The 23083-nt window shown below is 37.5% G+C and overlaps 1 protein-coding gene across 1 annotated transcript in view; it reads left to right on the top strand.

Annotated features, from left to right (window-relative positions):
- The window catches only part of npr1a (natriuretic peptide receptor 1a), an 83235-nt gene extending 62926 nt beyond the window's left edge, over positions 1 to 20309 (top strand). Inside the window, 18 exon segments of the mRNA XM_046844278.1 lie at positions 1675 to 1769; positions 1864 to 1999; positions 2634 to 2718; positions 6401 to 6521; positions 7793 to 7867; positions 8148 to 8225; positions 8343 to 8447; positions 9469 to 9540; positions 11226 to 11385; positions 11913 to 12068; positions 13801 to 13969; positions 15266 to 15412; positions 15540 to 15577; positions 15580 to 15662; positions 15747 to 15815; positions 17286 to 17460; positions 17618 to 17716; positions 19015 to 20309. Coding sequence (XP_046700234.1) covers positions 1675 to 1769; positions 1864 to 1999; positions 2634 to 2718; positions 6401 to 6521; positions 7793 to 7867; positions 8148 to 8225; positions 8343 to 8447; positions 9469 to 9540; positions 11226 to 11385; positions 11913 to 12068; positions 13801 to 13969; positions 15266 to 15412; positions 15540 to 15577; positions 15580 to 15662; positions 15747 to 15815; positions 17286 to 17460; positions 17618 to 17716; positions 19015 to 19202 — 2051 coding nt within the window. The 3' untranslated portion in view covers positions 19203 to 20309.
- Positions 20310 to 23083: the final 2774 nt, after the last annotated feature.

The following is a 23083-nucleotide window of genomic DNA, read 5'->3' as shown; positions in this document are numbered from 1 at the left end:
GAGGTGACCTGAGGCCTAAAGTTAATAGCTGAACTTGTCCAGATGATAACTCATGTCTGTGTTGCTATGTGGTTATTTGGGATATTGGGTCATTTCCCTGAAGAGACGATTTTACACTCGCACACACAAACACACACACACAGCATCAGGTTTCAGCACTGATGCATCTCTCTCAACTCAGCTAATGGACACCAGATGATAAATGTGTGCATTTTTTGTGGCTGTTTGTGTTATGCGCAGACCCGCGAATGTTTTTACTGCACAGTAAAGATGCCATGATTGTGTAAATGATCGATAGGGGTCAGTTTAGCCGAATATGGTGGTTTCTATGGTGTTCAAGAAAAGAGCAATTTTTTCCCCTCTCCTCTTTACTCAATGGCATAAAATGTTTCTTCAACATGTATAGGTTCCTTTCTTCTTTTTTTTTTCTTTTAATCAATCTGAGCTTCTCAAAACCGGACCTTCATTTGGATTTCAAAGATGGCTGCTACAGCATTTGCTAATTTGTCTCTTCTCGCTGTAAGACATTCGGTTAGCTGTGAACAAAATTAACAGCTCAGACTTCTGTAATCAGTGATGCACCAGAGAACAATGAAATGGAATAAAGAATGAAGGTATAACAGGCATGATCTACGTATATGCCTGTCAATCGATGTTAAGGAGGTGTGTAGATTGTGTTGCCTCTGTACCTACCATTTTAGTAAAGTGGGTTAGGGCCAAGTATCACCTTTCACTTCTAAACTCACAATACATCTCTGTGCACTAAATACAAGATATGAACCATTCAAAATACTGCCCTTCAAGATTTACTAAGCCAAGATTTCTATATACAGACGAATAAGAGGAATATTGAGTCTTGGCAGAAGTAGGAAAGCATTTCCACCAACTGCAACCTGTCGCTGAATTAAACTGGCTTCGTTCCCTCTGCGGTCTGTGCGTTCCTGCGCTCTCCATATTATTAGCATATGTGCTCCATAAGGAGGTGCAGAGGAAGAGCGAATGTGTGCGATATTTGATTGGATGAAGCACAACATTTCTAGCTGAAAACAGGAAGCTCAGAAGGGTCATAAGTTCAAATCCCAGCACAGCAAAAATGCCCCTGAAAACGCCCTAAACCGGCGCTCTGAACCCCGAACTTGGATACACGAGATAAATGTATGTGGTTGAGTGTTATACACCAGGCATTACTTTATGGGCATTAATAAAGCATAACATTATGACCACCTGCCTGATATTGTGTTGGTCTTCGGTTTGCTGCCAAAACAGTCCTGACCTGTCAAACATTAACAGCATTAACTTCTTGAGCAGGACCACTTGTTCCAGCCTTGCTCCCCACGTGCATCAATTAGCCTCGGCTTGCAGTTTTGGAGATGCTCTGACCCAGTCGTCTAGACGTCACAATTTGTCAAACTAGCTCAAAATCCTTACGCTCGCCCATTTTTTCTGCTTCTATCACGTTAACTTTGAGGACAAAAATTTCATTTGCTGCCTAATAAATCCCACCCGCTAACAGGTGCCATGCCGTGTTTTTCACTTCACCAGTCATAATGTTATAATTGCCATAATGTTATGCACATGCCATAATGTTATGCATGTTATTTGCACTTATGGGTTAATGCTATATTGATTACTGACTTTAGCATTCAGACTTTTTTGTTTTCTCATTCCCAATAGGTGTCACAGGGCTAGTGGAGATGGATAAGCAAGGAAACCGAGAAATCGATTTTGCTCTCTGGGACTTGACGGACACCGACTCCGGAGATTATCAGGTAGCGACATTGGATAAAACCGGGAACTTTTCCTAGATCTTTATCCTGAATATTGTGCTGAAGCTTGTGTGTACATGGGTGTGTTTTATTGCAGATTGTGTCAGTGTATAATAGCAGTCTGAAGCAAATGATTCCGGAGACGGGGATGAAGGTGTACTGGCTGACGGGTTCTCCTCCTCCTGAAATCCCAGTGTGTGGCTTTAAGTACGACAATCCTTCCTGTGTGGCCAGTAAGCAGCACAAGATCACCTCATACACTGCGCAGTTCACTCATGTTTAACATTTACAGTAAAAATCAGATATATTAATAAATAAATAGCCAAATTAAGTTTCTTGCTCTGTTGATTTCTTAAATATTAAATGACCTTTATTAATTAGACATATTTAACAAGGAATATAGCTTGCACACTTACACACGTATGTAAAACTGTGCCAGTAAATGATATAAATATTAAATAAAGCATTATTTGGTCTTCCAGAGTGTCATGAAAATGATGCAAAATTTCTCTAGGTAAAAAAAAAAAAAGTGAATATATATACTTTTATATATATTTGTATACATAACACTATTCACACTTTCCATAGTTCCAAAGTTTTTCCTATGAACAGTTGTTTTCTCCTTAGAGACAAGAGAAAAAAAAACAAGACTATTTCTCTCTTATTATAGGACACATTATGTCTACGATCACCCAAGATCAGTACATTCTGTTAGATTTGTTAAAATAAAGTGTAAGTAGCATATAATAAATTTGCCATGACAAGAACCTTCTGGCTGATGTTCTGCTACAGAGAAAAAATCATTTGTAATCATTTCCATGTATCTCTTATGCAGACATGTCTGAATATTTTTTGTCTATATTTCAGGAACAGTCACAATGCATCAGATGATCTCGATCGTGGTGTGCTTCATCTTCATCATCATCGTCACTGTCACGGTCTTCATCTACAGGTCAGTTAAACACTGTACGCAGCTTCTAATATTCTTCCTCCACGGTGACTCCTCATTTATCTTCATTATCGCTTCCTTGTCTTTCTTTCTGTGGTACTTTGGTCTTGTAATTGTCCTTTTCAACAAATCATTGTCATACAAATCTTTAAACACTTAGTCTTTACACTCGTGCCCCATAATAAAAAAAAACAAGTTTTTAATAAAGTTAATAAATGCTTCAGAAGTATTTATTTTTGTTTTGTAAATTTCAACATTTACTAATACATTTTCAAATTAAGTCATTTTTTTCTTTTGGCTTTTTGTTAATGCACTATGAACTAACACGAATGAGGTACAGCACGCAGTCTTTTGCGTAGCATCAGTAATTCGCCTCTAGAGGCCGCTCTCATACTGTATAATGACAGTGGACCTTTTCAGCCGCTTCAGTGCAACCCGGAAAAACTATTAGTATGGATTTTTGCTGATAGCTGATAGTTCCAGCAATAAACTATTGGTGCTGATAGTAATTATATGTACTCACAGACTTTGTTTGAGCAGTCTGAGTGTTGATTGATTTTTACGAATGTTGTATTAAGGTAAAAATGTATAGAGTTTAAAACATTGGTCGGTGGGGGGCTTTCAGCATGGGTATCCGAAATACGAAGCTTCAACTGAAAAGTTCTTTATAGTGTTCTAACTAATTTCTGTCTTTTTCTATATTTACTTCAGGAACTGATGCTTAATGTTCATTGCTGATTGTTGTTGCTGTTAACTGGCAGTGCTTTGTATTAGTATTGTTTTAGGTTGTTGATAACGCTTTTTATGATACCTATAATAAACTATCAACACAGTTGTTTTATGTTATAATGCATTCAAAGGCATGATGTTTCTGATTATAAATATTTATGAAAAGGCATTACCTTTTATAACTATTTTTATTGTGCATTATATATTTTTTATTGTAAATCTATGACATTGGGACATTTGAACTCATTTTACCAGAGAGATGAACATGAAATCATGCGATCAAAAATTTTAACACCCTGATCCAAATGAAGTTCCCATATGCTATTATAATGACCTCCACTGAGAAGATGTTCCACTGAATTTTGCATTGTTCTTGTGGAGATTCAGCCATAAGAATATTAGTGAAGTCAGATACTGATGTGGGTGAGATGAGAAAGCCTGGGGTGCAGTCAGTGTTCCAAATCATATCAAAAGTGTTCAATAGGGTTGAGGTCAGAGCTCTTTAGCAGGAGATCTTCCACTCCAAACTATTTTAATCATATCTTCATGGAGCTGGCTTTGTGCACAGCACTATTGTCATACTGGAACAGGATTGGGTTTTTGATGCAGTTGTGTTCCACCTACTTTGTGGTAACATTTTAAGAAAGAACCACATTTGGCTAGTCTATAGTGTATCATTTATTTCTATGACATTGATTTCTATTTTGGCATTATGTGTTATGAACATAAATTCGGCACTGTACATTGAACAAGTGCTTGTGATTAGACATGTAGTAAGAAACTCTGACCTTCAGAATTTATAGTATACAGACTTTTCCATAAACAGTAACACTGACAGACTGACTGCTTAAACCTTAGACATGTGCATCATTCCTTCAGACACACACATACACACAAACACACATTCAGAGATAATGACACATCTTTAAAAGGTTGTGCAGTGAAATATAATAGACTGATGAAATAATTGCAAGGTATTTTATAAATATCAAAGTTATTTCATAAGCCTTGTGACACGGAATGGCACTCCGACTCAAGCTTTATTTGAATTATGCAAGGATTGTGAAATAAACCAGAGTCTGAAATATACATACCCTATTTAGCATGGAAGTAAGAAATTAAATACAACGGCAATGTCACGACAATGTCATAAATTTTCCTATAATGACACATACCAGAGTCTTTGCCAGCAATTACAGTTTTTCATTTGTTTATTAATTAATAACACGGCATTCTTTTTATTCATTGGTAGTTCTAAATAATGTTATGTAAATATATGTTTAATATAAGCTGAAAACATTTAATCACCAGCCAGTGTAGACTATAAGGTCAAAAGTTTGTGGACACTTTACTATAATTTTCGTACGTTCTTTCCATATTTAGTCTCCCTTTACTGTTATAATAACTTCCAATATTTTGTCCAAGAAATTTGATTGAAAAATTGCTCTTTTACATTTTATAACAATCGCATCCCACCCACCCCAATAATCCCAAAACAGAACAAAGGGACATATAAAGAAGGTTCGACTACACAATTAAAAGAGGAAGAGAAAAAATTATTATATATAATTTAAATATGCATGATCTAAGTCTAATATATATATATATATATATATATATATATATATATATATATATATATATATATATATATATATAATTTACAAAATGTAAAAAGATTGCGTTATACAAAAACGAGGAATGTTGAAGAATTGAATGTTCCTGAGATGCTGATTATTTAACATTAATAAATGGAGTCTTCAGTGTCAGCACTTTGTAACAGTCAGTATTTTTTTATGAATTCAATTCATTTTCATTTGTATAGAGCTTTTTCACAATGAACATTGTTATTATATATACATATATGTATATGTATATGATTTAAATAGTTATCAGAAACTATCAGTATCACAATGACACATCTATACGCATTTATTACATTGACACATTTACACACATTGTGCAATGAAACATTTATTACATATAATGACGTTTATTGCATACTAATGCATTATTTCATAATGACATTTTTTTGGTTAATAAAACATAATGAATACATAATGGCACATTTATTACATAACGTTAATTTCATAATGTTTTTGGTTAATAAAACATTTATTACTTGTGACCTTTTTTAATTTATAATGACATTTTTGGCTAATATCATTTATTACATAACGGCATGTTTATTATATAATTACACTATTACATAGACACATTTATTACATAATGGTACATTATTACATATTGACATTTCATAATGTCATTTATTAAATAAGGACACGGTTATTACATAATGGCAAATTTCACAATGACGTTATACAATGATGTATTTATCACGTAATACATTTATTTCGAAATGACGTTTATTACACAATGACACCTTTTTGGTTAATGACGCATTTATTGAATAATGATGTTTGTTGGAAAATACTTTTATTGAATAGTGACTTTTTTTGGATAATGACACATATTACAAAATTACACGTCTATTATTAATGACATATTACATAATATATATTTTATGGCACATTTTATAATGACAGCTATTCCATAATTACATTTATTTTATAGTTTGTACTATTAACTTCCAAGTACAAACTATAAAATGGTGGTCTGATTAGAACCATCTCATTTTGTGTCGTTCTAGTGCTTTCAAAAGTTCTCAGTGGAAATATTTGGTGGGAGCAATAACCTGCATCAAAACTACTAAAACCTTTAAACAAAATAATTTCCCTCTGGGTGATGAGATTTTTATGTTTTGGGAAATGACGAGTGTTTTTTTAACTACTTCTTTTGAAGGAAGTGAGTCAGTATGAACAAATTTGTCAATCCATTCACATTCTTTTATGTTGCATCTCTACACACTTATTCCTGTCTTTTTGTTATTTATGGTTCTTCCTTTCCTTTACGTTCACTCGCTCTGTCTCGCTCACCCACGCATTCTGTCCTTCAGAAAGGTGAAGTTGGAGAACGAGTTGGCAGCACAGCTGTGGAGAGTGCACTGGGACGACATTCAGCTTAATAACCTGGAGAAAGCCTTGCGTAGGACATGCAGCAGATTGACACTGTCATTGGTGGGGACACATACATACACACACACATACACACACACACACACACACACACACTGCAGTATGAGCATAATTGAACATGTACTCAATTCTCAAGCAATGCTAAAATATTAAATGATATACACTATTTATCAAAAGTATTGGGACACCTGACTTTTCCAGCCATACATGGTTCTTTCCCAAACTGTTACCACAAAGTAGGGACACACACTTCTTTGGATGTGGAAACATAAGATCTTTCCCTTCACTTGAACTAGGAGACCCAAACCTGTTCTAGCATGACAATGCCCCTGTGCACAAATCCAGCTTTACATGGGTTGGAGTGGAAGATCTCCTGCTATAGAGCTCTGACCTCAACCCTACTAAACACCATTGGGATGAATGTAAACACTGACTGAACCCCAGGCCTCCTCACCTTCTCACTTACATCACTTCTTCACTAACACCCTTTTAGCTGAATAAGCACAAATCTCCACAAGCACACTCCAAAATCTAGTGGAACATCTTCCCAGAAGAGTGGAGATTATTATTGACAGTAAATGGGGAATAAATGTGGAATGGGATGTTCAAAAGCACCCAAAAATCTTATGGTCAGGTGTCCACAAACTTTTGTCCATATAGTTTTTTATACAACCTTTCTGGGTTTTTTGGTTTTGGTTTTATTTTTTTAACTACTGAGCATCTTTATTTTTAAGTAAAAGGTAAAAATATATATTTTTTTTAGGTTTTAAAAACAGAAGACTTTAAAGTCTATAATTAAATTCTGAAGAATCCAAATATAAAAATGCATTGTAGCACAGCTGCTGATCTTTTAAGCCTTAATCTCCTCCACATCTACCTTCTTCCTATGAAAATTTTAAATAAAAAAGCATTAAATGCTCTATATTTGTAGTAGAGGTACCAGGGACTAACTAGTCTGGGGTCGTTGCTGTGCTTTTTGTACTAATTGCTGACACACAATCTAAATGTATATAAAATAATTAATTGGAAATGGTTAAAACACCAGGAACGGAGAAATTCATGGTGGGGGTTTGTAATATCTATGTTCAGAAATATTTCAGTTTTCAAAATGACTGCCGAATGAATGTATGAATGCACTTACAATATAGAGGATTTACAATCATCTACTCTATCTGTCAGTATATACATCTTCAGCATATTTACTTCAACTACATTGCTGTAAAATCAGAATCTGTGGATAACCAGTGGTAGGTGCTGATTGAGTTAAACCATGTACCAGTGTATGATTTGTTACTCAATTTCCTCCCTCACAGAGAGGCTCCAATTATGGCTCACTGCTGACCATGGAGGGAAATGTTCAGATTTATGCCAAGACCTGTTACTACAAGGTACGAGAAACTTTTTTTGACTTCTCATATTCAAAAATAGATGATTAAATGCAACATGGGTCAAACTAGGGCATGATAACTGTGAATTCCAACTTGACAGCTTTTCAGTACTTAATGGTACGACTCCATGTGATGTCATAATAAAACATTTTCTTTGTTTGCTCAAATCCTTAAAACGTTGAGACTATAAACAGTAGGAATGGTATATTTTACTGAATATTTTATACATGTTTCAGCTGAGAAAGAGTGGGATGTCCGTTTTGACATGTTGTCTTTGCAGGGAAACATAACAGCTATTAAGTATATCAACAAGAAGCGCATTGAGCTCACCAGGACCGTGCTGTTTGAACTCAAACATGTAAGTGTGCCTTTACTGCCCCTCTATGCTGTGGGATTTTGGAAAAAGTAATTACTTCCAGGACACACAGAGGCCTGCTAGGAAGTGAGTGATTGATCTTCTCTCCTGTACACACAGATGCGTGATGTTCAGAATGAACACCTGACTAGATTTATAGGAGCCTGCATAGATGGCCCGAACATCTGCATCCTCACTGAGTACTGCCCAAGGGGCAGCTTACAGGTCAGGATACACACTGTTTATCTACACACACACACACACACACACACACACACACACACACACACACACACATACTGTATAGTTTAACTTTATTTTTGTCAGAAAATGTGAAATAATCTATATTAACCCTTTTATGCATGTCCACTACAGTAAAATTTACTTGCTTAAAAGTCATACATGAAATTGTTCAAATGGGGATACACAACAAATATTGTTGAGAGTAGATAAATATTGTATAGAGTACAACTGACACAGAGGCTACACCTCCTATACTGTGAATGACATTTATAGAGGCTACACCTCCTATACTGTGAATGACATTTATAGAGGCCACACCTCCTCTACTGTGATTGACATTTATAGAGGCCACACCTCCTATACTGTGATTGACATTTATAGAGACCACACCTCCTATACTGTGATTGACATTTATGGAAGCCACACCTCCTTTACTGTGATTGACATTTATGGAGACCACACCTCCTTAACTGTGATTATCATTTATAGAGACCACACCTCCTTTACTGTGATTGACAGGCACAGAGGCCACTGCATTTTTTATTGAGACTGATTTGCACTAAGGCAACATTTATTTTATAAATAACTTACAGGCACCATGCTTTGGTATCCATGCTGTTATATTTTTCTACATTGTCACTCATTCACACACACACACACACACACACACACACAGTAAAAACATACATAACCAGTTCCTCTATAATTTATCTGATTACAGAGCTTGTGGGAGAGCATCTAAAGTGGAATTGCCTACCATGTGTGTGTGTGTGCGTGTGTGTGTGTGTGTGTGTGTGTGTGTGTGTAGGAAATGCTTCTGGTAAATTGCTTTGCTATGTAATGCTATTCATGAATATTATAATATGAGTGAATTTCATTTGACTTTGTCCTTCTCATAACCTACTCTCTTGGTACCTTTAGCGTCAGTCTGGTTATAATTAAAGTGGTTTGTGTGTGTGTGTGTGTGTGTGTGTGTGTGTGTGTGTGTGTGTGTGCCCTTCAGGACCTCATGGAGATTGATAGTATTACCCTGGACTGGATGTTCCGGTATTCTTTGATCAATGACATTGTCAAAGTGAGTCTGTCGAATGCCATAAATGTAAAAGTCTAAAGTAACTTTGTCATTTTTTGAGCTACAAAGTTTGTGATGCAGTGCAATCTGGTTTTAATTTGATTCAACACAACGCGATGCGATGCAAAAATATGATGTGCTGCAATTCAGTAAACAAACAGCAAATCATCAATTTACTTAAGTGCCTTCTGACTTTTAACACGTCCCTTTCGGAAACACGCCTTTGTAGCGCAAAAAAACAAAACACTCTCTTTTCCTGTTCTGTCTGCAGGAAGACACAGCTCTACCTCTGCCATGTTAATCTGTATTCTATGTGACTCTCAGGACACGCCTCGGTCTGCGAAGTGTTGCGATGCGTCATATTCACGTAGCATCGGCGGTGCTGAGAGAACACGCTCGAGAAACAGTTTAGCGACGAGAATCGATCGATCACTTTCTAAATAATACTAGTATAGAGCATATGTGTCAAACTCGAGGGCCGTGAGCCACATCTGGCCCGATGTACAATTATATCCAGCCTGCAAGATGATTTTATATACCTCTATTATTATTGTTATTAATGTCCCGGCGATATGAAGTGCTGATAACACAAACTACAGGCCCCATAATGCAGAGCTTCAGCTGCCTTACCGAATGCTAGACTACCTGGGAACATTCCAGCGTCAATCAAGTCGAGCTTCTGTTGATGTATTTAACCCTATTGTACAGTTATTGCGAAGAGAAATCAGAGCCAAATCAGTGCGGCCATTTACCGAGGGAGAGTTTCTGAAAAGCTGCATGATGAAGGTGTGAGACGTCTGGTGTTTGACAGGAGATATTTTTATGGAGAGCAAAATATTTTAAGTTATTTAAATTCTAAGTTTATATTTTTGGAATGGCATAAGAGCAGAGAAATCTGATCGCTTTGATTTGTTGTTATTTTAACGTTTACTCAAAAGCTAAATTTGTATTTATTTTTTAGGGTTTTTTGCAGCATCATATTTCTAACTTGTATAATTTTGACAGGAAATATTTAAAGTTTTTGATGATTTATTTTGGAATAATATTCCTGTCTTTTTTTTATTATTCATATTTATGTTCAAAAACCATTTAGTTTTATTGTGTTCAATAAATGTTTATCCTGTTCGGCCCACGACCTCAAGTGTGATTTGAGTTTTGGCCCCCTGTGCAATTGAGTTTGATACCCCTGGTATAGAGCATCTACTAATCATTATATATAAAAAAAGTTATTTTTTAACAAATATGTTAATATGTATAATAAATATGCGAATATGCTAAAAAACTATGCATCATTATACAAGTCCCAATTTGTTTCTGGTGCACACTTAAAAAAAAAAAAACGATGCATCACATCATTAACTCTTATGCCGATTCACCATTTAATGGTTGATGAATTCTTTAATTTGAGTATTAATTGAGTTACACATTTTATTCCTAATTTAATTGCTAGTATCGAATACAAATAAATCTGCATATTTATACATATTTGGACTAGCGGTATAGCCTGGATAAGAAAATGGCAACAAAGCAAATCGAGATCAGGACAATGGACATTGACTTTGTGTGGTAAGAAAACAGGATGTTTGTATGACCATTTATTATGAATATTAATATCCATAACAGGCGAATAGAGCAGGACTTTTCAGATTGTTTGAATTTCTCCTGAAAAATATTATGGTCTTTTGCAGGGAATGTCATTCCTTCACAACAGTATGATCGTCTCCCATGGCAACCTGAAATCCTCCAACTGCGTGGTGGACAGCCGCTTCGTGCTGAAGATCACAGACTATGGGCTGGCCAGCTTTCACAATGATAGCAGCCTTGAGGACACATACGCTTACTACGCACGTGAGTAATAATAATAATAATAATAATAATAGCCGACACTGTATTGGGGGATTTTAATGGTCCACAAGTGGAAATGTAGCGTAGGCGTGTAAGGCTACGAGAGCCGATAGTATTGTATGTTATGTAAGGTTTCAACAGCTAAATTCTTCAAAACAAAAGCCATTAAATACCTGAGACGACATAAAAAATCTGGGATTTGTTTTAATTAAAAACTTTTTTTTCATGAAAATCTTCAGCATTCTGCATTAAATTTACACATACTCTCTTTCAAATCTCAATTTCTTGGGCATGATCAACTGTTCTCACAAGAATTAGGAATATCTGACCTGTTGGGGGGATTTGAGTCCCCAGGAGTGAAAACTTATTAAAAATCTAAGAGTCAAAAGGTTTTGTTTTGGTTACTGAGGTTAAGTTGAGGGTCAGATGTAGGTGTCATATAGAATTTTAATGAGCTGCCTTGACAATGTTGTCAAATCTGTTGAAGCTTCTCACAAAGAAAGAAAATGTGTGTGTGTGTGTGTGTGTAGGTAAGTTGTGGACAGCTCCAGAGCTGCTGCGTGCAGAGAACAAGCCGGCATGCGGGACTCAGAAGGGAGACGTGTACAGTTTCGGCATTATTCTGCAAGAACTGGCTCTCCTCAAGGGAGTTTTCTACCTGGAAAGCCCTCCACTCAGCCCTAAACGTCAGTCGCACACACACACACACACACACACACACACACACACACACACACACAAAGACACATGGGGAACAGCATGTTTCTTTTTTGTCAGCACTCACAAACAGAATGTGACCAGCAGAACAATGCATGGTTTACAAAACCTTGTTGTGTGTTGTTTGTGCATGTGTGTGTGTGTGTGTGTGTGTGTGTGTGTGTGTGTGTGTGCGTGCGTGAATGTCACATCATATTGTTGTGTCACCTTTGTCTTATCTCACTTCTGTAATGCCCTGACTCATTGTGTGTGTGTGTGTGTGTGTGTGTGTGTGTGTGTGTGTGTGTGTGTGTGTGAGTGCGTGCCTTGTTTGCTAATAAGCATTCATTTGATTTATTCATGCACTGTTAGGAACAATGGGTCTACCAGCATCGATTGTGTTTGGGAAATCTGGCTCGGCCACACACACACACACACACACACACACACACACACACACACACACACACACACACAGTATACACAGGCTGAATGACACAGCTAACGTGACACTTCTGGAGCAGATCAGAGCCGTATGCAGATTAAAGGCAGTAATAATGTAATGCCAGAGGAAATGTAATGAAAAAAGCCCAGATGTATAGAGTGCGTGTCAGACGTGAGATGGAAACGCTGTCATGTGGGAAAAAAAGGGTTCCTGGAGACAGAATGTAAGGTGGAAATGCTTTTTGTGTCCACTTGAGGCAGAATGTAGTGTATTTTTGTTCACCATGAATATCACACAAATTATTCTTGATCTAGAGATCAAAAAGTGCTGTCTTTACCATTACCAGGCAAAGCACACACACATACACACTTTGCAGTTGGTGAGGGAGGTTGTAGCTTAGTAGTTAAGGCATTGGATGTTGGATTTGAAGGTCATTTGTTTAAATCCCAGCCACACCAATCTGCCTGATTTGGGCCCCTGAGCAAGGCCCTTAACCTCATAGCTGCTCAGCTGTATGAATGAAATGAATATAGAATTTAATATAGATTATGAGTTTATTTCAAACAGTATTTATTTATTTAGAAAAGTCATATTTATTCTGCACGGTCAAACTTCCATGAAATTTTACTTTACTATGTATAAGTTCACGCTCTAAAAATCTACTCAAGCAAAAAGTAAAAAGTAGCTCATTTAAAATTTACTCAGAGTAAAATCTATCCAGCTAATTGACTTGAGTCTAATGTGATTTATGCATTTTTACAGCAAAAAAAATAAAATAATGAGATTTATAATAATGAGAAAAATCGCAAATACAGACTCAGAATTCAGACAGTGAGCGATTCGACCTTCGATTCGACGGCTGTCTCGTCCGTCTCCATCTTTCTTTCTTGTTTGTTCTCTGCCCATCAATAAATCAGTGTGATTGTTTTTTCCCCTTGCATTATTTTTATTTACATGTTTTTACTTAGTAACGGATGTAATTTAAGATGTAGTTAAGTACAAAACTTCTAAACAAAACATACTTAAGTACAAACAAAATTACAGAATTTAAAAAATACTTTAAAAGGTCAAAGTACACAAAAAACCTACTCAATTACACCAACGAGAATAAATCTAATTTGTTTATGGCATCACAAAAGGACTAATAGTAAATAATCCTGGCTCTGAATTATATATGATCATACCCTAATAAGCTCATTTAAGTGATGTTCCACATTATCTCTCCTCTCTCTCTCTCTCTCTCTCTCTCTCTCTCTCTCTCTCTCTTTCTCTACCAGAGATTGTGGAGCGTGTGGCAGACGGACGATGGCCGTACCTGCGCCCCCTGCTGTGCACTCAGAGCCACAGCGAAGAACTGGGTCAGCTGATGCAGCGCTGCTGGGCCGAGGAACCTAGCGACCGGCCGGATTTTAACCAGATCAAAGTGATGATGCGCAAACACAACAGGTGGACATTTTTTGATGAAATAAATAAGCCTGTATTACTTAGCATTAAAATCATAACAAGTCTACATGAGTGAGCATTTCTGACTCTGTAGTTAAGTAGTAACAGCACTGACAGTAGATCAGTAATGGCAGGAGATCCGTAGATCAACAGTGAGAGTATTGACAGTTGTTCAGTGGTAACAGCAGTGACAGTAGTTTAGTAGTAACAGTACTGACAGTAGATCAGTAATGGCAATAGATCAATAGTGAGAGTGGTGACGGTAGTTTGGTAGTGACAGCAGTTCAGTAGTGACGGTAGTTTATTAGTTTGGTTGTGACCACAGTGACAGTAGTTTAGTAGTAACAGTGGTTCAGTTGTGACAGTAGTTAAGTACTAACAGTATTGATAGCAGTTCTGTACAGACAGTAGTTCAGTAGTAACAGTATTGATAGCAGTTTTGTACAGACAGTAGTTTAGTAGTGACAACAGTAACAGTAGATCATTAGTAACCGTAGTACAGAACTGACAGAATATCAGTATTGACAGTAGTTTAGTAGTAACAGTAGATTCGTAGCGATAGTATTGACAGTAGTTTAGTAGTGACAGAATTGACAGTCGTTAATCAGTGACATTTCAGTAGTGACTGGTTCGGTAGTGACAATAGTTCAGTAGTGATGATATTTACAGTGGTTCAGTATTGACAGTAATGACAATATTGACGGTAGTTTAGTAGTAACAGTACTGTAGTTCAGTAGCGACAGTATTGACAGTAGTTTAGTACTGACAGTAGATTAGTACTGACAGTATTGACAGTACTGACGGTAGTTTAGTAATAACAGTACTGTAGTTTGGTAGTGACAGTATTGACAGTAGATTAGTACTGACAGCAGTTCAGTAGTGACAGTTCTAACAGTAGTTTAGTAATAACATTACTGTAGTTAGGTAGTGACAGTACTGACAGTTGTTTAGTAGTAACAGTACTGTAGTTCAGTAGCGACAGTACTGACAGTAGATTTGTACTGACAGTAGTTCAGTAGTACAGTAGTGACAGCAGCAACAGTAGTTCAGGATGTAAAGGTAAATCAGAGGATTGTGTTAATATACTCATTCTAATACTTTAACATTTCTATAGTAACAGCAAAGATAATCATAGAGACTTGTATGGCAGATGTGACCCATAACGTAAGGTCTGTGACTAAATATATACAGATGTGGACGTAATGTGATGGACATAATGAGCAATGAATGCAAAATCAAAAGCAAAACTACAGAGAAAAATCAAATGGCGGATTTATGTTTATCTGCTCCTCCCTGCAGAGGCTATGGCTCTAACATCCTTGACAATCTGCTCTCGCGCATGGAGCAGTACGCGAATAACCTGGAGGAGCTGGTGGAAGAGAGGACCCAGGCATATCACGAGGAGAAACGCAAAGCGGAAGCACTGCTCTATCAGATCCTGCCTCAGTGAGTGCAAACCTAAGTGTTCCTGCCCTTCATTCCGCTTTAGCCGTGGACATTGTGCCTGTAAGGTCACTAATGGGGTTAAAAACCACTTTTTCTTCTGCACTTTGTGACTTTCTTTGCCTTGTAGCTCGGTGGCTGAGCAGCTGAAAAGAGGTGAGACGGTACAGGCGAAGCCTTTGACTCAGTCACTATTTACTTCAGCGATATAGTAGGCTTCACGGCTCTGTCTGCAGAGAGCACGCCTATGCAGGTGAACACATTCAAGTCCATATACACGATCGTTACATCAGGTCCGAGTTACAGCGTTCACACACGAGCTAATGTTTTTCCGCAGGTGGTCACTTTTCTGAACGACCTGTACACGTGCTTTGATGCCATCATCGACAACTTTGACGTTTACAAGGTAATAAACCACAGATTCATAGTGCAATGTTTGTGCCTCTGCTAGAAATGATCATTTATTCATTGTAATAGTTAATATCGCTGCTATTATTGCTTCCATTTTTTTTTTCTTATCGTCCCCTCCGTAGTTTTTGTTAATCATATTAGACATATTGGTCCGTGTACATTGCCTTTATTCTTTTTGTTCAAAATTGAAAAACAAAATTTGTATCACAATGCTTTTTTTTTTATTATTGTTTCTGAGCACAATTCCAAATGTGATCAATGACCTGCAATATTTCCATTGTAACATTTCCAAGTATTTCACTGGTGGTGTTTTCTGTTGGGAAGTGGTAGCTCAGTGGTTAAGGCTCTGGGTTATTGATCAGAAGGGCGGGGGTTCCACCCCCTCTTATCACCAAGCTGCCATGTTTGGGCCCTTGAGTAAGGCCCTTACCCTCTGTATCATGGCTGACCCTGTGTTCTGACCCCCAGCTTCCTAAAATCGCTTGGGTATGTAAAGAAGAATTTCCACTATGGGCATATTTGCTCAAATGATGATTAACAGGGTATAAACCAGAGCAACATATTCAGATATAACAGACAGTGTAGTAGAACATGGTGTCGGGCAGGGCATGATAGTGTAGTGCCGGGTTGTATGTCCGAACAATTGTGCACAGAATAACATTGGATGAAGAGGACATGTGTCTGACTCCCATTTCCTGTCACTCGTTTGTTGCTTTTAAAAAGCACGTAGTGATCCATATGAACTGCTCGAACTGAAGCCAGAATGTTGAATAAAGCCACATACACATATAACATACAGACCTGTTTACATGATTTCTGTCAAAATTGTAAAATAAAAATAAATTTAAAAAAGTATATAATTTTTTCACAATACTGACAAACAATAAATGACATGAATTACTCTTGTGTACTTTTGTACATTTTCATATATATATAAAATCAGATTGTTGGACTCGATTAATTTTTGTAGTTAAGGTAGCCCTGTGTGTGTGTGTGTGTGTGTGTGTGTGTGTGTGTGTGTGTGTGTGTGTGTGTGTGTGTGTGTGTGTATACGCTATTGTATTTTTTTTTTAATAACATTTCTTGAGTTTTACTCATGGGGAGTAGCCACATGTCCTTACAAGGATAATAAAATCTGACCACTTTGACTTTGTGAGGACACGTGGCTGGTCCCCATAAGAAATTATTTTCTTTTAAAAAAAATAAAAGGTTTTTATTTGAAATACTGCGAGTGAGGCACCATGCTTGCTCTTGGTCACTGAGGTTAGGTTACAAATTAACTGCATGAATCATTATGTCAGTGGAAGGTTCACACAATGATATAAATCAAAGGTGTGTGTGTGTGTGTGTGTGTGTATGTGTGTGTGTGTGTGTGTCTGTGTCTGTGTGTGTGTGTGTGTGTGTGTGTGTGTGTGTGTGTGTGTGTGTGTGTGTGTCTGTGTCTGTGTGTGTTGGGCACCCCCAGGTGGAGACCATCGGTGATGCGTACATGGTCGTATCAGGACTTCCTGTGAGGAACGGGAAGCTGCATGCGAGGGAAATTGCCCATATGTCTCTGGCCCTCCTTAAAGCTGTGCACACTTTCAGGATCCGTCATCGGCCCGATCAGCAGCTCCGCCTGCGCATCGGCATCCACACCGGTGAGAGCATGGGGTCAGAGGTCGAATCGAATGTATATCCGTTTTTTGGACAAAGCTCCTGTAACAATGTAGGACCTTACTAATGCATAGTGAGGACCTACACAACAGAATTGTGTAAATATCTAAATGATGTGTGTGTTTGTGTGTGTGTATCCAGGCCCTGTGTGTGCTGGGGTTGTTGGACTGAAGATGCCAAGATATTGTTTGTTTGGCGACACGGTTAACACTGCTTCACGTATGGAGTCAAACGGGGAAGGTAATTATTATTATTGTTATGTATATTATTATTAATATTAATTCCGGTACTGTTGAGTTCTGCAATCTTTTTCAGTGCGTTCAAGATGGAGGACTTTGCTTCGAGAGATATCACCCTACTAAGTGCTTTATTCGTTATATAGTAAAAAGTGTGGAAACACCTCGTATTTTATGTTTTTTTTTTTTAGATACATGCATGTTTCTTTTGTGTCTATGCAACAAACAAAAAAGCAAAACAAATTAGAAAGTCAATGACTGGAAGAAGGTTCTATGGAGAGATGAGTCCAAGTGTGGAATTTTTTGGCTCTAACAAAATAACTTATTTAAGACAGAGAACAGGAGAAGACGTTCAAACATGGAGGTCGAAGCGTAATGGTTTGGGGGTTGTTTTGGAGCAGGGAAGGAATGTGACTTATTTACTTTCGCAGCAACAATAAAATCTCCTGTTATAATGTCATTAGGTTCAGAATTCAGAGAGTGAGCGCAAGCACTGAACAGCTTTTGAATCGACGCCATTTCGCTTTCAGCTGGGTCTCTATCTCTTTTTCTTATGAGTTTAGCACGTTTGTTCTTTGACCATCAATCAATCAGTGCAGTAATTTCCGAGGCGTAATTTTTTTCCCCCATTGCATTATTTTTATTATTTTTTTACTTAGTAAGAAATATGATTTAAAATGTATTTAAGTACAAAACTTCATAGAAATCATACTGAAGTAAATGTAAAAATTTGTAAAAATGTACTGCAATTCGTTACTTTTCACCTCTGGAACCAACATTTCAACAATTCCATGTTTTAACGCCATACAATTTCGTCTGGACTGCGGTTCATTGGAACCGATTTCATTATACACCAACGAGCGTACATCCAATTTCTGTAAGCTGAGAGTCAGCTGGAATGTTATTTATCATGAAATGACCTGCCCAGTCACTGCACCTAAATCCTATTAAACTGCTCTGGGATGAACTGGATCACAAAGTCAGAAAGAAATCTCCAACTATTACAGAACAACTAGTAAAAAGTATTGCAGTATGTTCGTAGAAACAAACTGTCCGGATGCCAAGAGTGTGTGAATCTGTTATTCATGCTAAAGGAGGATTTTTTAAAGAAAATCAAGTTACATTTATATAATTGTTTGGTCTTACCTACATATAGACAAAAGGAACATGCATGTTTCTCTCAAAAACCATAAAAGTCTAAGTGTTTCCATACATGGATGTAGTCATTATGTGCACACGAGCAAATTTATCTGTGCAACATTATCATGCTAATGACAGGGATGTTGTCTGTTGTTCTGTCAGCACTAAAAATCCATGTATCAGAGGCAACGCGGTCCGTGCTACAGGAGTTCAACTGCTTCCAGCTGGAGTTGAGGGGAGACGTGGAAATGAAGGAAAGGAAGGATGAGGACCTACTGGCTCCTAGGAGAGAGCGTGGCCAGGGATGTCTGAGCAGAACACTTGGGCAGAACACACAGGAGGAAGCCTGAATTGAGAAATACACATACAATCATGTAGCAGAAATGTTTAGAGGCACGAACGGCCTTGACATCAGCGAGACACGAAGAACTACCGTGATGAAACTGCAGGGTGGAGCTGCACAGGTTTGAGGACGTGATGTTCCCGGGAAATAAACTGAGAATGGGAACCATTTGCAGAAAGTCGGACCTTTCATTTTCATGAAGCAGGACAGCATCATCTAGTGGCGTGAAGTCATATGTCATATTGGTTTTTCTAGAACGGATCAAGAGTTTGGGTTTTAGCTTTGAGTTTGGAAACAGCCCTTACTTAATGTGTTCAAAAGTATTTTCTGTTTTTTGTTTCCTTTTTTTTTTACGTGGTCTTTAGCAAAAAAAAGAGTGTTCTTATAGACTGGCCTTTGTGTTTTCTAATTTTATATCTGTGCCACAAGTGCTTGTGAATTATTTGTCTTAAGCAGGCATGTGCCAAAAATCCTATTTTACATACAAAAAATTTAGAGATTTTGTAATGATACCATTCAAAATTAAAACGAAATAAATTGTTCTAACAGCTGTACTTAAAAATATACACTATATGGACAAAAGTTTGTGGACACCTCACTATAAGATTCCTATGTGCTTTCTGAACATTCCATATTTAGACTCTATTTGCTGCTAGAATAACCTTCAGTCTTCTGGGAAGATGTTCCAATAGACTTTAGAGATTTGATCAACATCAGTGTTATTAAAGTCAGCTAGTGATATAGGTGAGGTAAGGAGGCCTGAGGTGCAGTCAGTGTTCACATTCATCCCAAAGGTGATGAATGTGCTCTAAAGCAGAAGATCTTCCACTCCAACCCATGTAAAGCATATGTTCATGGAGCTGGAGCTTTGTGCACAGGGGCATTGTTATACTGGAACAGCTTTGGGTCTCTTAGTTTAATTGAAGGGAAAACTTAATTCTAATTCAAAGACATACTATACTAGGGTTAGAGAAGAACTAAATATAGTTGTAAAAGTCAAGTGTGCCAATTCTTTTGTCCATATGGTGTACATCAATATATTGGTCTGAAACTCTGTAATTGATTGATCTTTTAATGTGCCCAACATTTCTGTAAATATTCACGTTTCTAAATATTATTATGCTGAATTATTGAGCATCCGCTAGAGATACTCGGTCAGGAAAAAGGCGGCCATTAAAACTAACCAAGTTTCCCAAATTTGGCCGGATTTAAAGGAGAGTCTCATGGGAGCAATCCAATAATTCTGTTTAACAGATTCCATGCAAAAAAATTTAATAAAATTAGGGAAAACCATTGAAAATCATGGATCACAACATTACCATAATGCTGCTTTTCTATTCAAATATATTATTATTAATAATAATAATAATGAACTATTATAGACTATATGTTTTCTCCACTCTTAATGTGACCTTCTACTGTTGTACCCCATCCACCTCAAGGTGTGGCGTGTTGTCCATTTTGACTTTTCTGTTCAGCACAGTCCTAAACAGTGGTAGTATGAGTTACTTAAAAGGGGAAGTGGTAAATCAGTGGTTAAGTTGCTGGCTTACTGATTGGAAAGTACCAGTATTGCCAAGCTGCCACTCTTGGGCCTTTGAGCAAGGCCTTTAACCCTCTGTGCTCCAGGGGGCAGTGCATCATAGCTGACCCCAGTTTAGTAACATCGCTAACAGTCAATCTAACAAGCCTCAACATTCTCTTTTGACTTCTCCTCAGCTTATCTGCTGCTCGCCAGATGTTTTTTGTTTTTCGCACCATTCTGTCTGTATTTGAAAGAGAATTTTAATTACATGTGAAAATCGCATGGGGATCTGCAGTTTCTCAAACAAACAAACCAGCTTGTTTGGTGCCAAAAGAGATCACTTTCTAACCCCTCCCAACCACACACACACACACACACACATTTTCCTCAGGTAATGTGAACATTAACTGAAGCTGCCATCTGATGAGAATATTATGATTACGGTAATAAATGTAAATCGATATTTCGGCGTTATGGCGACGCGTATTATTGTTCGTCCACATGATCTTTTTGGCATTTTATCTTCGAATGGTTTTACGAAACAAAATGAAAAACTAAAGCAGCTCACACTGAGACAGCAGGGGGGAAAAAAGACCTACTAGACTCGAGCGAAGGATCATTGTCTCCACGCCCTCCTGTTAACTCCACGGCTTCAGAGATACTCTGATTGTATATGACCAGCTCAATTGCACACACACACACACACACACCTGTAGTTACTTGTAGTACATGTGTGTAGGTAGAACAGAGTTCAACAAAAGTTTGCCAAACTTGAAATCGCTCTGTAAGACACGGACTCTATGAGAACTCTATGAGACTGAATTCGTGTGGAAAAAGATATTTGTTTTCTAATGTGATTGTATTAAAAGTGCAGCTCAGTGGGGGGTTTCTCTCTTTCTTTATGGGAAGGATTTTAATCTTGTGTTCGATTTTTGTTTTCAATTTGTTCTTCAGGAAAAGTGACTCGGTGGGAGGTTTGGGGTTTTTTTGTACCTAAAATATATAATAGAAATACTTTACTGTGAGTGTTCATTTATGATGTGAGTGGGATTTAAAAAGAAATAAATAAATAATAAAACATGTGTAAAAAATTTAAACTTTGACAGATTCATGGCTGTAATGTGATTGCATTTTTTTTTCTGTGAAATCAAAGCAGAAGGATTTTAACAATCCACTGTATACGGTAGCGATAGTACAACGATGTGTTAAAAAGTATTGGCACACCTGACTTTATCAGCCATATGTGTTCTTTTTGCCAAACTCTTACCACAAAGTTTGAGGCGCTCAATTGTGAAGGACATCGTTGGATGCGGTAGCATGAAAATTTCACCATTGACCATTGGTTGGAGTGGAAGATCTCCTGCTATTGAGCTCCGACCTCAACCCTATTGAACACGTGTGAACTCTGACTGCACCACAGGCCTCCTCAAATCACCTACATCAGTACCTGACTTTACTAACACCATTGTGGATAAATGAGCACAAATCTCCACAGAATCTAGTGGAACATCTTCCCAGAAAAGAGGTTATTATAACAGCAAATTGGAACTGGGATGTTTCTACAAATCCTGTGGTCAGGTGTCCACCAACTTTGACATTGTGGTGCCTCGTCATCATCTGGAACATCAATTATTTATTACATAATTAAGAATAAACGTGCCGTGATTCCTTGGATGATCAGATACCTTTGAGGTAAGTGAAGGATGTAGTGGTGAAAATCCACTCTGAAACAAGTTAAACGTGGATATTGAGAAACATCTGCGATGTTTAATGATTATAGTGATGCTTTGCTGGATGGTGTAGTGTTTTACTATTTTAGAAACTTGCACTGATTTCGAAGAGAAACCGCGTTCATACCAGAATGTATAAAAATGGTGTTTTAACAGGAAATAAAACAAGTAAACTTTCCAGGTCATTATCATTATCTTCCAGTTATGGTCAAATTCCTAAAAGTATGGTATTAGGTGAGGCCTTTGATGCAAAAGGTTGAACATGAGGTAAAGAATCTACTTCTTCACCTCAAGGTTTGGTGTGTTGTCCATTCTGAGTTGCTTTTCTGTTCAACACGGTCCTGAAGAGTGGTAATATGGTAATACTGTAGCCTTACTGTCAGATCTAACAAACCTAGCCGTTGTCCTTTGACTTCTTATCAGCTACTCACTGGATGTTTTTTGTTTTTCGCACCATTCTGTGTAAAGAGACTCCTTTTATGTGAAAATCGTAGAGTATCTGCAGTTTCTCAAACACACAGACCAGCTTGTTTGTTGTCGAAAGAGATCACTTTTTAACCCCTCACACACACACACACACACACACACACACACACACACACTTTCCTCAGGTAATCTGAGCTGAAGCTGCCA

Source organism: Silurus meridionalis, chromosome 29, assembly GCF_014805685.1.
Source record: "Silurus meridionalis isolate SWU-2019-XX chromosome 29, ASM1480568v1, whole genome shotgun sequence".
NCBI lineage: Eukaryota > Metazoa > Chordata > Actinopteri > Siluriformes > Siluridae > Silurus > Silurus meridionalis.
Note: the sequence above shows the minus strand (reverse complement) of the source record. Positions and strands in the feature narration are given on the sequence as shown.